A 16215-nucleotide genomic window follows, 5' to 3' on the forward strand; every position below is an offset into this window, starting at 1 on the left:
GGGAGGGGGAGGGTGTAAAAGCCTCGCATTCTGTGTATCCTGGGGCCTGAGATTTTCAAGCAAAAACTAAAATGCAGACTGGCTGCAACAGGAGCAGCGCCTGGATGGAGCAGCGGAGCCCAGAGTGTCGGGAAGGACAAGTCTGTGCTGAATAAATGGTCGCTGTACAGGGAGAGAAGGAAGACCAAGCAGTGATTCCCAGACAGAGCGCTTGGCCGGTGGGCAGAGACTGAGACTGAGACTGAGATCAACAACTGAGGGCTGCTGTTAACACCCAGCACAACTTCCGGACGGCCGCCTTTAATTTTATATATATATATCATTGGTGATTTATTTTTTGTTGTTATAACTGAAGGATCTGGGAGCAAAATACAAGCGGAGGAGGAGAGGGGGTAGGGGAGAGGGGGAGGAGTGGGGGTAGAGGAGAGGAGAGGAGAGGAGGGAGGGGAGAGAGAGAGAGGGGAGAGGAGGGAGGGGAGAGGGGGTAGGGGAGAGGGGTAGGGGAGAGGGGGAGGAGTGGGAGGAGAGGAGAGGGGAGAGGAGGGAGGGGAGAGGGGGTAGGGGAGAGGAGAGGGGAGGAGGGAGGGGAGAGAGAGAGAGGGGAGAGGAGAGGAGGGAGGGGAGAGGAGAGAGGAGGGGGGGTAGAGGAGAGGAGTGGGGGTAGAGGAGAGGGGAGGGGAGAGGGGAGGGGAGAGTGGAGGGGGAGGGGGAAAGGAGAGGAGGGGAGAGAGAGGGGAGAGAGAGGAGAGGTGTAGGGGAGGAGAGAGGGGAGGGGAGAGAGAGGAGAGGTGTAGGGGAGGAGAGAGGGGAGGGGAGAGGAGAGGGGGTAGGGGAGAGGAGGAGGGGGAGTGGAGGTAGGGGAGGGGAGAGGTGAGATAAGAGTTGAAGGCTTTGCCTTTGTGGAGTTTCCCCCCCTAAGTGCGAGTGCGGGCGCCGCTCACACAATAGAAGCCCAGAGACCGACCCCTCCAATCTCACCGAGCGAGGGGCGCCTGGGCTGCAAGTCATTCAGTCGCCTTCCTCCTGCTTTAAATTGCAGATTTTCTTCTCTTCCCCCAACCAACCACCCCTCCTCTCCCCCCACCACCCCCCCCCCCCCCCCCCCCCTCTTCCCACCCCTTTGCATTTAACTGCACACAGACGCAGCCACACACACACACACACACACACAGGAGGGATCTAAGGAGCCAGGCTGGGGGACATGGCTGTGGCCTCTGCTGGGCTGTCTCACCACGGGTTGCCACAACTCCACCACCACGCAACGATGTTGAGCGAAGCGCAGATCGCCGAGCTGTGCCGGAGCCTTGAAGTGGGGACGGTCATCACTCTGTACTACTCCAAGAAGTCGCAGAGGCCGGAGAGGAGAACCCTCCAGGTGAAGTTAGAGACCCGCCAGATCATCTGGAGCAGAGGACCAGAGAAAGTGGAAGGAGAAAGTGAGTTGCGAGCTAACATTATTTATTTTTTGGGGGGGGAGGGGGATTCCTGCCTCGGGAAGGGGTTTGGTTTTTGCTTTTAAACCCCCCCCCCCCCGGGGGGTGGAGGAGGAGGAGGAGGAGGCGTTTGAGGGGTAACAGCAGAAGGAACGTGTTGCAAATCGGGCAGCGGCGGCGGTGGGAAGAGAAGCATGTTCATGTTTCAGAGAACAGATTTCTCAACGTTGCTGGGATCGCTGTGGAGGAGGCCAAGTCAATGGGTGTTTTTAAGGCTGGGATTGACAATTTTTTTATTTGGTCTGGGGGTTATGGGGGAGAAGGCAGGAGAATGGGGCTGGGAGGGAAAGGTAAATCAGCCTTGATTGAATGGAGGAGTAGACGTGATGGGCCGAATGGCCTGATTCTGCTCCTAGAACTTATGAACATGAAATCAAAGTGATACAAATACTAATAAATACCACAAAGGAAAGACTGGAGCGACTAGGCTTGTATACACTGGAATTTAGAAGGATGAGAGGAGATCTTATCGAAACGTATAAGATTATTAAGGGGTTGGACACGTTAGAGGCAGGAAACATGTTCCCAATGTTGGGGGAGTCCAGAACAAGGGGCCACAGTTTAAGAATAAGGGGTAGGCCATTTAGAACTGAAATGAGGAAAAACTGTTTCAGTCAGAGAGTTGTGAATCTGTGGAATTCTTTGCCTCAGAAGGCAGTGGAGGCCAATTCTCTGAATACATTCAAGAGAGAGCTGGATAGAGCTCTTAAGGATAGCGGAGTCAGGGGGTATGGGGAGAAGGCAGGAACGGGGTACTGATTGAGAATGATCACCTTGAATGGCGGTGCTGGCTTGAAGGGCCGAATGGCCTCCTCCTGCACCTATTGTCTACTGAATTCATTATACTTGGATCTGAGAAACTATTGGGTCTGATGTGGGTGAAGAAATAGTTGGGAGTCATGGTCTTCAATGTCCACACCCCCCCCAAAATCTTTGCACATCCCCAATCCTTTCCACTCGTCACTTTAATTTCATGTTTCATGTATCTTGTGTGTTATGGCGTGCAGGAAGGTACTGCAGATGCTGGTTTAAATCGAAGGTAGACACAAAATGCTGGAGTAACTCATGGCAGGCAGCATCTCTGGAGAGAAGGAACGGGTGACGTTTCAGGTCAAGTCTGAAGAAGGGTCTCAACCCAAAACGTTGCCCAGTCCTTCTCTCCAGAGATGCTGCCTGCCCTGCTGAGTTACTCCAGCATTTAGGGTCTACCTTGTGTTTTTATGACTGTTGGCAGATCAATTTCCCTCCTGGGATAAATAAAGTTCTATCCTATCGTAAGTTAGTGAGGCCATGAAGGAAATCAGAAAACATAATCATACAGTGTGGAACCAGGCCCTTCAGCCCAACTTGCCCACAATGGTCAACATGTCCCAGCTACACTCTTCCCACCTGCCTGCATTTGGTCCATACCTCTCCAAATCTGTCCTATCCATATATCTGTCTAACTGTTTGTTAAATGTTGGGATAGTCCCAGTCTTAACGACCTCCTCTGGCAGCCTGTTCCATACATCCACCACCCTTTGTGTGAAAAAATTACCCCTTAGATTCCTATTAAATATTTTCCCCTTCACCTTAAACCTATGTCCTCTGATTCGCCTACTCTGGGCAAGAGACTCTGTGCATCTAAAAGATTATTTAAAAATGATAACAGTTGGAGTAATGCAGCACAAAAACAGGCTCTGTGAGCCACTGAGCCCCATGCCAACTATCAGCCACTCGATTCGCACTAATTGATTGAAAGACACCGCATGGAAACCAGGCCCTTCGGTCCACCAAGTCCACACCAACAATCGATCACCCGTTCACGCAGGAAGGAACTGCAAATGCTGGTTTACACTGAAGGAAGACACAAAATACTGGAGTAACTCAGCAGGTCAGGCGGACTGCAGGTCAGGTCTTGATCTGAAAATAGGATCACCTATTTTCTCCGGGGATGCTGCCTGACCCGCTGAGTTACTCCAGCATTTTGTGCCCACCCGTTCACACTAGTTGTATGTTATTCCTCTTTGGCATCCACTTAGTACACACTAGGGGCAATATACAGAGGCCAATTGACCCACGAGCCCAGGCATCTTTATGTAGGAGGAAACTGGAATGCTCAGAGAGTGCAGGGAATTAAAATAGCAAATGCCAGAAATGCTCAAGAAGTAAGTCAGCATCTGAGGGGGGGGAGGAGAGTTTCTGGTCAGTGACAGTTTTAATCGGAAAGGTTTTGACGAAAGGATATCGCAGGGACAGCGTGCAAACTCCACACAGACGGCATCTGAAGTCAGGATGGAACCTGGGTCTCGTGCTGTGAGGCAACACCTCTACCAGCTGCGCCACTGGGTCATCTCACACATTTATTATCCATTTTTATTATCTCTACTTTCCCATCAACTCCCACAGATTCTGCTCCTCACCTATGCACGAGAGACTATTGATGTGGCCAGTTTAGCTTAGAGATACAGCGTGGAAACACTGAGTCCACATGGTCCAACAATCACCCATACACTAGTTCTATCCTACAGACTCGGGACAATTTATAGAAGCCAATTAACCTCCAAACCTAAATCTGCATGTCCTTATAGAGTCAGAGTTGTACAGCGTGGAAACAGGCCCTTCAACTCGACATGCCCCATCAACACTACTCCCACCTGCCTATTTACAATATACATTAATGACTTGGATGAAGGGATTAAAAGTAACATTAGCAAATTTGCAGATGATACAAAGCTGGGTGGCAGTGTGAACTGTGAGAAAGATGCTATTAGGTTGCAGGGTGACTTGGACAGGTTGTGTGAGTGGGCGGATGCAGGGCAGATGCAGTTTAATGTGGATAAGTGTGAGGTTATCCACTTTGGTGATAAGAATAAGAAGGCAGATTATTATCTGAATGGTGTCAAGTTAGAAAAAGGGGACGTACAACGAGATCTGGGTGTCCTAGTGCATCAGTCACTGAAAGGAAGCATGCAGGTACAGCAGGCAGTGAAGAAAGCCAATGGAATGTTGGCCTTCAAAACAAGAGGAGTTGAGTATAGGAGCAAAGAGGTCCTTCTGCAGTTGTACAGGGCCCTAGTGAGACTGCACCTGGAGTACTGTGTGCAGTTTTGGTCTCCAAATTTGAGGAATGATATTCTTGCTATTGAGGGCGTGCAGCGTAGGTTTACTAGGTTAATTCCCGGAATGGCGGGACTGTCGTATGTTGAAAGTCTGGAGCGACTAGGCTTGTATACACTGGAATTTAGAAGGATGAGAGGGGATCTTCTTGAAACACATAAGATTATTAAGGGGTTGGACACGTTAGAGGCAGGAAACATGTTGCCAATGTTAGGGGAGTCCAGAACAAGGGGCCACAGTTTAAGAATAAGGGGTAGGCCATTTAGAACGGAGACGAGGAAAACCTTTTTCAGTCAGAGAGTTGTAAATCTGGAATTCTCTGCCTCAGAAGGCAGTGGAGGCCAATTCTCTGAATGCTTTCAAGAGAGAGCTCTTAAGGATAGGGGAATCAGGGGGTATGGGGAGAAGGCAGGAACGGGGTACTGATTGAGAATGATCAGCCATGGTCACATTGAATGGTGGTACTGGCTCGATGGGCCGAATGGCGTATTCCTGCATCTATTGTCTATTTGACTCATTTTCCTTTAAACATATTTCTGTGTAACTATCTAAATGTTTCTTAAACGTTGCAGTTGTAGCTGCCTCAACTACCTCCTCTGGCAGCTCGTTCCCTACACCTACCACCCTTTGTGTAAAAAATGTTACCCCTCAGGTTCCGAGTAAATGTTTCCCCTTTCACCTTAAACCTATGTCCTCTGGTTCTCGAATCCTCTACTCTGGGGAAAATTCTCTGCATTTATCCGATCTCTTCCTCTCACGATTTTGAGCACCTCTATAAGATCACCCCCTCATCCTCCTGTACTCCAAGGAATAAAGTCCCAGCCTGCTCGACCTCTCCCTATAGCTCAGGCCCTCGTGCAATTCACAGTGGCCAATTAACCTACCAAATTTGTTTGTCTTTGGGATGAGGGAGGAAACCCATGTGGTAATTCGAATATCGCTGTACCTTAATTGGTACACGTGACAATAAAAGACCTTTGAAACCTTTGGTCGCAGGGTGAAAGTGCAGACTCGAAGCATGTGGCACTGGAATGGAAGAGAGGCCTTGACCCAAACCGTCACGCATCTGAGGAAAGACATTCTAGCCTTAGAGGGAGTATAGAGAAGGTTCACCAGATTGATCCCAGGGATGGCAGGACTTTCATATGATGAAAGACTGGATAAACTAGGCTTATACTCGCTGGAATTTAGAAGACTGAGGGGGGATCTTATAGAAACATATAAAATTCTTAAGGGGTTGGAGAGGCTAGATGCGGGAAGATTGTTCCCGATGTTGGGGAAGTCCAGAACCAGGGGTCACAGCTTAAGGATAAGGGGGAAGTCTTTTAGGGCCGAGATGAGAAAACATTTCTTCACACAGAGAGTGGTGAGTCTGTGGAATTCTCTGCCACAGAAGGTAGTTGAGGCCAGTTCATTGGCTATATTTAAGAGGGAGTTAGATGTGGCCCTTGTGGCTAAAGGGATCAGGGGGTATGGAGAGAAGGCAGGTACAGGTTACTGAGCTGGATGATCAGCCATGATCATATTGAATGGTTGTGCAGGCTCGAAGGGCCGAATGGCCTACTCCTGCACCTATTTTCTATGTTTCTATGCATTATTTCCCTCCAGAGATGCTGCTGAGTTACTCCAGCTTTTTATGTCTATCTCTAGAGGTTGATGAAGCTGTTTTACGGCATCTTTTTGAGCTGCACCACTACGTTTGTGGAACCCGCAGGACTCTCTGACCATTGTGGTAGATGACCCATGCGGAATACGAGATGCTATTCTTATATTTTGCATGTGGCAGTGGAAGAGGCCAAGGACAGAAAGGTTGGTCTGGGAAGGGAGCGAGAGCAAGCCTTGGACCGAGTGCAAGTGTTTAGGGAAAACGGTGGTGCAGTGTAATCAAGGTCTTGCCGATCAAGCTAACTTCAACGCTGCTCAAATCGAGCACCCCTTCCGATGAAAGTGTCACCTAGCGAAATGCTGACGTGGCTTTTTAAACTCGCAGACTAATCTGGAATAGAAAATTTATCAAGCAAAAAACGCAGCGGTGCTGGAGTAACTCAGCAGGTCAGGCAGCTTAAGACACACACAAAATGCTGGAGTAACTCAGCGGGACAGGCAGCATCTCTGGAGAAAAGGAATGGATAACATTTCGGGTCGGGAACCTTCTTCAGAGCAGCATCTGAAGTTCCTTCCTATGCAGGTCAGGCAGCTACCCTGGAGAACGTGGATAAGTGACGTTTCAGGTCGGTGCCCTTCTTCAGACTGATTGTGGTAGGGGTAGAAAGCTAGAAGAGGGGTGGGGACAGAACAAAGCATGGCAAGTGATGGGTCCCAACCTGAAATGCCTATACATGTTCTGCTGGCCAATTATCACACGCCAGGCTTTGTACCTGCCACCATCTCTCTTCCAGCTTTCTCTCTCTACCCCACCTCTCTCCCACGGCAATCAATCTGAAGGAGAATCCGCACCTGAAAAGTCCCCTATCCATATTCTCCAGAGATGCTGCTTGACCCGCTGAGTTACTCCAGCACTTTGTGTTTTATGCTTAAGATTCCAACATCTGTAGCTTCTTGTGTCCACTGTCGATGAAAATTTCTCACGTTGTTTCTGAATTCCAATGTATGTGATTTAATTTTAAATGTTTGTTCGTGGGTCGTGCATGTCGTTGAGTGGTCGAACATAGGTCGGCCATTCTACTTTACCATTGGTTTTGTTTGCTAATGCACAACAGTCGAAGAGTTAAGAGTTATAAGTGTAAACAGGAAACATTCAGCAGGCCAAGCCTCATCGATGGATGGAGAAACAAAGTTAACATTCTCGGTCCAAGATCTTTCTTGCCTGGCCTGCTGAGTGTTCCGCGCATTCTCTTTTTGAAAAGTTCAGATTTCCAGTATTTAGACAGGTACAAGGATAGGAAAGGTTTAGATAGATATGGGCCAAACACAGGCAGGTGGGATTAGCGTAGGTGGGTCAGTTTAGCCGGCATGGTCAAATTGGGCCGGAGGGCCAGTTTCTGTGGTTAATGGCTGTGTGACTCCATGACTATCTAGTTTTTTGATTTCCTTTGAAAGTTCATAAGTTATAGGAGCAGAATTAGACCGTTCGGCCCTTCAAGTCTATTCCGCCATTCAATCACGGCTGATCTCTCTTTCCCTCTCAACCCCATTCTCCTGCCTTCTCCCCATAACCCCCGACACCCTTACTGATCAAGAATCTGTCAATCTCTGCCTTAAATTTACCCATTGACTTGTCCTCCAAAGAAAGTTAAGAGTCAGCCATGTTAATGGGTCTGGAAAGCCATCTAGACCACAGGTTGACAGATGGCCATGGCTATAGTTGGACAGTTGTTAAAGATCTGGTAGTTGATTTTTATTATGTATTTATTTAGTTTAAGTGGCCAAATGGTCATGATTGGATTAGAACTAACTGGATCATTAGCCCAGCATCTGTGTTATTCATCTACCATGGCACCCTGTCTCTTTTTATCTGCTCTTCCAATGAAAATGAACTATTGTAGTTACTGCATCACCAAATAATGCAGTGCCTTTCTGAAATCTGAGCCCCTTTTCCGAAGTTTGGCTTTCTATTCCAATAAGATTCATTTGTTTGAGTCCATTTTTGTTAGTTGGTAGGTAATTTTTTAAGAAGATAATTTGGGTCCATTGATCAGGTGGCTCAGTGGCGCAGCGATAGAGTTGCTGCCTTGCAGCGCTGGAGACCTGGGTTCAATCCTGACCTCGGGTGCTGTTTATATGGAGTTTGTACATTCTCCCTATGATCTTGTGGGTTTTCCCCAGGTTCTCCGGTTTCCACCATAGGTTTTGGTTAAAAATCTGTAGGGTGTAGGATAGTGCTAGTGTATGGTGATTGCCGTTCGGCACGGACTCGGTAGGCAGACAGGCCTGTTTCCGCGCTGTTTCTCTAAACTAAATCAAACTAAAAAGTTGAATGTAAAGGTGCAGCAGCGACTAAGAGTGGAGTTTGTAGGAAAACATTAGTTGGGGCTCGCTGTGAGCGAGCCCCTGCGCACAGATCTTTTAGTTCCTTGGTGTTCATTGTGTAGATCGAACCAGGCAAAATTGTCTCTTAAGACTTTAGAGTCACGCAACACAGAAACAGCCCCAACTCATACATGCCAACCGAGATGGTCATGTAAACATGTCCCATTTGCCCACATTCGACCGATATCCCTCCTGTCCTTTCCTATTAAAAGTACCTGTCCAAATGTCCCTCAAATGTTGTTCGTACCAGAACAAAGCCACTTCATTTGGCAGCTCGTTCCATATATCCTCCACGAACTCAGTGGCATGTGGGGCCTGTTTCCACGCTGTGTCTCTAAATTTAAAACTTAAAAAAAACTAAAAGAAGCAGAGGATTGAACACGGTAGTTACTATTTAATGTTATGAACATTACAAATCTGCCACTGGCAATTGATAAATAAAAACATACAGATAATTATAAGATTGTAGTTCCCGATTTCAATATCATGTCTTGTGTGTCGATGAGATACATTCCCGTATCTACGTGGTGTGTCGTTGCATGAAGGCTCACAGTTCAGTATCTGTTTCTACAGCTAATCTGGAAAACATATGGGGCCTGTTCTGTTTGATGCATCCTTATATTTAAAAAGAAAATGGCTGTTCCCTGACATTGGGAATAAAATTTCCAGTTCTTTCTCGGATCCGTCAGAGTCAGGAGTATGTCTGGGTTCATCAGGAAATGGCTGCGGCCTGTGCTAAACCCATGAAGTTGTGACCTTGGGCAGAACTTATGTCCGTATTTATGAGAGATGGGATTTATGATTGATTATCACCTTTTGGCAAACTGAGAAATCTACTTTTGACAGCGAGGCCCAACGTCTTAATCTTGCCTGCAGCGTGCGTGTGTGTTATTTGGCTCTATTTTAGTCCGCGTAAGAATGACTTCGAGGAAAATGAACTGAAGGTGACTGAGGTTGGAGTGGATTGCTGAAGATCGGGCAATATTGCTTCAATTACCTTCCTCTCCCCACAGACTGGGCTCACTGACACAGAGTGGGTGAAAAAGCAAATCTCAGGCACTGATTCAGAATTGATTTATCCCTTTATGTAACTGGACTGTCAATTCAATTTGGTTCTTTTTATCATATTGTTAGCTGGCCAATGCAGATGGCTTTAAACCTGCACTGTGGCCATTTTGAAAAGACTGAAGTCCTTTATACTTTTTACAGTTAGAATAACGAGTATAAGATTGCCATTCAAATGCTTGCTACTTTTGAAATATTCTTTTGCTTATTGTGGACACTGGGAGTACATGTCGGGTACTCTGCCAACACACCTCACCCTCTGCAACAGCCCTCAAACTGGGTCAACCTTTCAGAGGGCATTGCCAAGTCACACCTGGTTCAGACCAGGTAAAGACAGAAGACTGTCTCACCTTCTCGATGTCCATGAGCCAGTTGCTGCAGGTCATTAGTCCTCTGTTAAGTTTTTTTGTTCCAGGTTATTTTAATAATCGGGGTTGAGTATGGTTAAATTAGAAATAGAACATAGCGTATAGAATATAGAAAAAGTACAGAATATAGACACAAAGTGCTGGAGAAACTCAGCGAGTCAGGCAGCATCTCTAGAGAAAAAGGGTGGGTGGGTCACAGAAAAGTGCAGTAACAAGGAACTGCAGATGTGGGTTTATATCAAAGATAGACACAAAATGCTGGAGCAACTCAGTGGGTCAGGCAGCATCTCTGGAAAAAAAGAATAGGTGACGTTTTGGATTGGGACGCTTCGTCAGACTGATTGTTGGTGGGGTGTGGGGGAAGGGGAACTGGAGGCGAGCAAAGACCAGGACAAATCAGGGCCAGCAAACAGATGACCTCTGGCAGGGTGGTTCCCCGATGGGCCGATTGTTGGCCGGGGACGGACGGGGTGATCCCAACTTTATACTTTGGAGACACAGCTTGGAAATTAGGCCCTTCGGCCCATCGAGTCCACGCCAACCAGTGATCACCCCGCACTGAGCGTCTTTGGAGTGCGGGAGGAAACCAGAACATCTGGAGCAAGCCCACGCAAGTCATGGGGAGAATGTACAAACTACGCACAGGCAGCACCCATAGTCAGGATCGTACCCGGGTCTCGGGCGCTGTAATGCAGTAACTCTACCGCTGCGCCACTGTGCCGCCCTAAGTTGTTGAATGAAGTAACGTTGAGGTCCATTGCTGGTCTGCGTGAATGAGGCCCAGAGCTGTGGGAGAGTCGGGGCAAGTGTCTGAACCACTAGGTTACTGCAGCATTTTGTGTCTATCGTTTTGAAAGAAAAGTACAACACAGGAACAGACCCTTTGGCCCACTATGTCTGTGCTGAACATGATGCCAAGCTAAACCTATCTCATCTGCCCGCGCGTGACCCACGTACCCTCCAAACACAGGCCATTGATCCACTGGACTCTGGTTCAACTTCCCACTACAGCCACTAGGGAATTTAAATTGAAGTAATTAAATGTGGCTACTAAGAATGGGTAGAAGTAAGGAACTGCAGATGCTGGTTTACCAAGAAAAGAGACAACGCACTGGAGTAACTCAGCGGGTCAGGGAACATGTGTAGGAAACAAAACTGCAGATGCTGGTAGACACAAAATGCTGGAGTAACTCAGCGGGTCAGGCAGCATCTCAGGAGAGAAGGAATGGGTGACGTTTCGGGTCGAGACCCTTCTTCAGTCTGAAGAAGGGTCTCGACCTGAAACGTCAGCCATTCCTTCTCTCCTGAGATGCTGCCTGACCCGCTGAGTTACTCCAGCATTTTGGGCCAGGGAACATCCCTGGAGAACGTGGATGGGTGACGTTTTGGGTCGGGGCCCTTCTTTAGACTGGTTCTATCAGCCGGCCCGGTACTCTGGCGTGACAGCAGTCCTACCTGCCGCGCCACTGCCGCCTGTATCTGCAGTCTTTGCATCTCCAGTTATCAGTTGTGTTTGCATTCACCATCTGCTGTTGGTGGGGGAGGGGAGGGATTCAAACTGATGTCTATTGATCATTAGTCCTGGCCTTTGGACACTAGTCCAACAGCGTAACTGCAGCGCTACCAAACCGTAGAAACCTAGTGCTGCTTGGAAATGGCTTTTGTCAACAAAAGTTTCATTGTCATATTTTATAGACTTTCCTTTGAAATCAATTAAGAACAATGTGTCGAGACAAAGAACTGCGGATGCTGGTTTATACCAAAAATAGTCACAAAGTGCTGGCAGCTTCTCTGGAGAAGGGTCCCGATCCAAAATGTCGCCCATCCATTTCCTCCAGAGAGCAATGAGTACATTATTTTTGTTCCCACGCCTGTATCCACCTATCACTTAGCTTTAGTTTAGAGACACACCATGAATACGGGCCCTTCGGCCCACCGGGTCCACGCCAACCATTGATCCCCCATGCATGTTATCCCATTCCCTGCAAGCTAGAGAGCAATTTACAGAGGCCAATTAATCGAAGCACCCAGAGGAAAACAACGCGGTCACATGGAGTACGTGCAAACTCCACACAGACAGCACCCGACGTCAAGATCGAACCTTGGTCTCCAGTGCAGTGAGGCAGCAGGTCTACCAGCTACACCGACCGCTCCGCCAGTTTGTCCTGCCCCCTCCTCTCCTCAGGCAGTCTTCTTCCCCCCGGCACAATCATTCTGAAGTAGGGTCCCGACCAGAAACGTCACCTATCCATGTTCTCTGGGGATGCTGCCTGACCCGCTGAGTTACTCCAGCACTTTGTGTCTTTTCATCCCCTTTGGACCTGGTTTGCTCAGTTTGTCCCGTGGCACTGCAGCAAGCAGCTGAAAGCCCGATTCACGCCTGGAAAGATGTTGCTGGCTGAGGAGGGACAAATCTTGGAACGATTTGAGTGTGATTATGCGTATCAATTTGGAAGCAAAGGCTGGCTTTTAAACAGCCAGGGATAATATGGATGAGCTGCAGTGTTTGATGACAGGGTGCCAGTCAGTGGAGCAGTTGTGTTAAACACTCGACAAGTAATTTCAATAAAGAGCACGAGTGGGGTGGTGAATGTGTTTGCGGGTCCACTGCCTATTTTCCAACACGCTTGGTTCCAGAGCCTTTCTGGATTATCTGTGTTAGGTCACCCTCTGAGAGGCGACCATCAGCCCCGGCAGGGTCTGGCCGAGGAGCCGAGATACCGGCTCGGAAAGTCGGCCACGGGAGTCGCCTATGGGAACAGATCTGCTGGCACTGGCTGGGTCGTGGTTCCAGAGTCCCGGCCGCAGGGGGAAAATTCGACCCGCCGTTCGGCTGCGGAAGTCCCAATGAGGTCGAGATTGGCCGCCTCACCCGGTGTCGGTGCCACATTCTCGGGGGGACTTCCAGGGGGGATTCCAAGAGCCCTCTCATAAATTTGTCCAGATTAAAGGAGGCGCCAGACTATCAGTTGCTGGAAAATCAGTGGGGGACCTGCAGCTTGAAGCAGTTGTGTACTGATATCATGGGGCTTGAAGATATCAGGGGAACTGAATTGCAATCAGTAGAGTCAATGCAGACACAAGGAACAGCAGATGCTGGTTTAGAAAAAAAGACACAAAGTGCTGGAGTAACTCAATGGGTCAGGCAGCATCAGTCTGAAGATGGGTCCTGACCTGTCTGAAGATGGGTCCTGACCTGAAAAGTCACCTATGCACGTTCTTCTGAAATGTTGCCTGACCCACTGAGTTACTCCAGTCGTCAAGAGTCTTTTATTGTTTTTTGTTCCAACACGGAGCAATGAAATTCTAATTTGCAGCAGCACAACAGATATGTAAACTCTGTAAAACCCAGAATAAACAACAAAAGAAAGTTCAGTGTATGTGTGTCAAGTCAAGTCAAGTCAATTTTATTTGTATAGCACATTTAAAAACAACCCACGTTGACCAAAGTGCTGCACATCTGATTAGGAAGGAAAAAAAAGAAACATACAGTGGCAGGTGTGTGAATGTACAGACACGCTCACACACACACACACACACACACACACACACCAAAAATAATGCCAACAAGTCTATGTAGTTCAGAGTTAATTTGGAGGTTGTGGTGTTTAATAGCCTGATGGTTGTCGGGAAGAAGCTGCTTCTGAACCTGGACGTTACAGTTTTCAGGCTCCTGGTGGCAGGGGTGAAATGAGAGCGTGGCCAGGGCAGTGTGGGTCTCTGACGATGCTGGCTGCCTTTTCCAGGCAGTGGCTCCTATAGACCCATTCGATGGTGGTATTTTGCATGCCCCAGCATCTGCAGGTCCTGGTGTCCCTGAGTCATTATTGTGCCTCTGATCCGGCCACTTCTTTGTGCATAGATTTCTCTTGCTTTCTGCCAGACTCCTGCAACCTTGCCAGGCTGATTATGTCATCCAATTAAAAAAAAAAAAAAAAAAAAAACTGGAGGTGGACAAGTGACATTTAATATTTATTATGGACGTGTGCAACCGAGCTGATGTCGAGGCTTGCACTGGTGGGATGACCAAGAGCTGACATTGGAGTCTTCCGTGCATTAGTTAACAGAGGCTGGAGGTGGACCTGTTCCAACCCAACGTCCATTCTGATGAGTCACATTTATGTACATGAGTCATTGGGGCAGAATTAGGCCATTCGGCCCATCAAGTCCAATCCTCCATTCACTCGTGGCTGATCCCTCTTTCCCTCTCAAACCCATTCTCCTGCCATCTCCCCACAACCCCAGGCACCCGTACTAATCAAGAATCTGTCAATCTGTGCCTTAAAATCATCCATTGACTTGGACTCCACAGCCTTCTGTGGCAATTCACCACCCTCTAGCTAAAGAAATTCCTCCTCATCTCCTTTCTAAAGGTACATCCTTTTATTCTGAGGCTGTGCCCTCTGGTCCTAGACTCTCCCACTAGTGGAAACATCCTCTCCACATGCACTCTATATAGGCCTTTCACTATGCGCTTAGTTTCAATGAGGTTCCCGCTCATCCAGGCTCAAAACCTATTTCTACTCCTTAGCGTTTGAGGCCCTCTGAGGGGGCGCTGCGAACTGTTTATGTATGTGCTGTTATGTTTGTGTGCCATTGTATGTTCGTTTCTTAGTACCTGAACCGATGTACAGCACTTTGGTCAACGTGGGTTGTTTTTAAATGTGCTATACAAATAAAAATGACTTGACTTGACATCCTTCTAAACTCCAGCGAGTACCAGCCCAGAGCAGTCAAACGCTCATCGTACATTAATCCAATATCCCCGGGTTCATCCTCGTAAACAGGGGTGCAGTTACTGGAGCTGTCACTGGAGCGCCACTCCGGCACCTCTGTAAACAAAAAGGCAAAATAAACAGCGGGGAATTTTAACCAGCGGGGAATTTAACAGCCGCCGGTCCGGCACCAGTTACAGCTCCAGCACCTAAAAGATTAGCACAGCAACACTGCTCGTAAACCACCTCTAAACTCTCTCCAACACCCGCACATCCCTCCTCAGGTATGAGGCCCAAAACTGCACTCAATTCCCACTCCTATAACTGTGCGCTTTAAGTATATTAAGACCTCTGGGTGGATTCCTCTGCTGCACGAGTTTTACATAGAGACATAGACAATAGGTGCAGGAGTAGGCCATTTGGCCCTTTGAGCCAGCACCGCCAATCAATGTGACCTTGGCTGATCATCCACAATCAGTACCCCGTTCCTGCTTTCTCCCCATACTCCTTGATTCCGCTAGCCCTAAGAGTTCTATCTAACTCTCTTTTGAATGTTTTACGAGATTTTTATCAGTCAAGTATGTGTGCCTCGAGTCACTGGTCAACAAGGCCAGACCAAGAAAGGTCCATAGATCTCCTCACCTGCAGGGCCATGTTGAATGGGCTGGATCCAATGCACCATCTGCTTAACCACAGTTATGGCTGTTCATTGTTGAGTTTATCTCATTACTGATCCTACAGGGGTGGCGATATAGACAATAGACAATAGGTGCAGGAGGAGGCCATTCGGCCCTTCGAGCCAGCACCGCCATTCAATGTGATCATGGCTGATCATTCTCAATCAGTACCCCGTTCCTGCCTTCTCCCCATACCCCCTAACTCCGCTATCTATAAGAGCTCTATCTAGCTCTCTCTTGAATGCATTCAGAGAATTGGCCTCTACTGCCTTCTGAGGCAGAGAATTCCACAGATTCACAACTCTCTGACTGAAAAAGTTTTTCCTCATCTCAGTTCTAAATGGCCTACCCCTTATTCTTAAACTGTGGCCCCTTGTTCTGGACTCCCCCAACATTGGGAACATGTTTCCTGCCTCTAACGTGTCCAGCCCCTTAATAATCTCATACATTTCGATCAGATCTCTCATCCTTCTAAATTCCAATGTATACAAGCCTAGTCGCTCCAGTCTTTCAACATATGACAGTCCCGCCATTCCGGGAATTAACCTAATAAACCTACGCTGCACGCCCTCAATAGCAAGATATAGAGTTATACAACATGGAAACAGGCCCTTCGGCCCAGCTTGCCCATGCCGACCAGGTGCTAGTCCCACCTGACCGTGTTTGGCCCGAATCCCTCTAAAATGTTCCGTGCTATGTACCTGTCCAAATGTTTTTTAAATGTTGTTATAGTCCCTGCCTCAATACCCCCTCTGGCAGCTCGTTCCATACACCCACCACATCTGTGTGAAAAAATTGCCCTGAGATT

At 48.0% G+C, this 16215-nt stretch overlaps 1 protein-coding gene across 3 annotated transcripts in view; it reads left to right on the forward strand.

Moving 5' to 3' along the window:
* Positions 1-6: 6 nt before the first annotated feature.
* The window catches only part of plcg1 (phospholipase C, gamma 1), a 107662-nt gene continuing 91453 nt past the window's right edge, over positions 7-16215 (forward strand). For all 3 annotated transcript variants that reach the window (XM_078418747.1, XM_078418748.1, XM_078418749.1), the window contains exons 1-2: positions 7-325; positions 1141-1436. In XM_078418747.1, coding sequence (XP_078274873.1) covers positions 1202-1436 — 235 coding nt within the window. In that variant the 5' untranslated portion in view covers positions 7-325; positions 1141-1201. The remainder of the gene's footprint in view (positions 326-1140; positions 1437-16215) is intronic.

This window comes from Rhinoraja longicauda, chromosome 22, assembly GCF_053455715.1.
Source record: "Rhinoraja longicauda isolate Sanriku21f chromosome 22, sRhiLon1.1, whole genome shotgun sequence".
NCBI classification, from domain to species: Eukaryota; Metazoa; Chordata; class Chondrichthyes; order Rajiformes; family Arhynchobatidae; genus Rhinoraja; species Rhinoraja longicauda.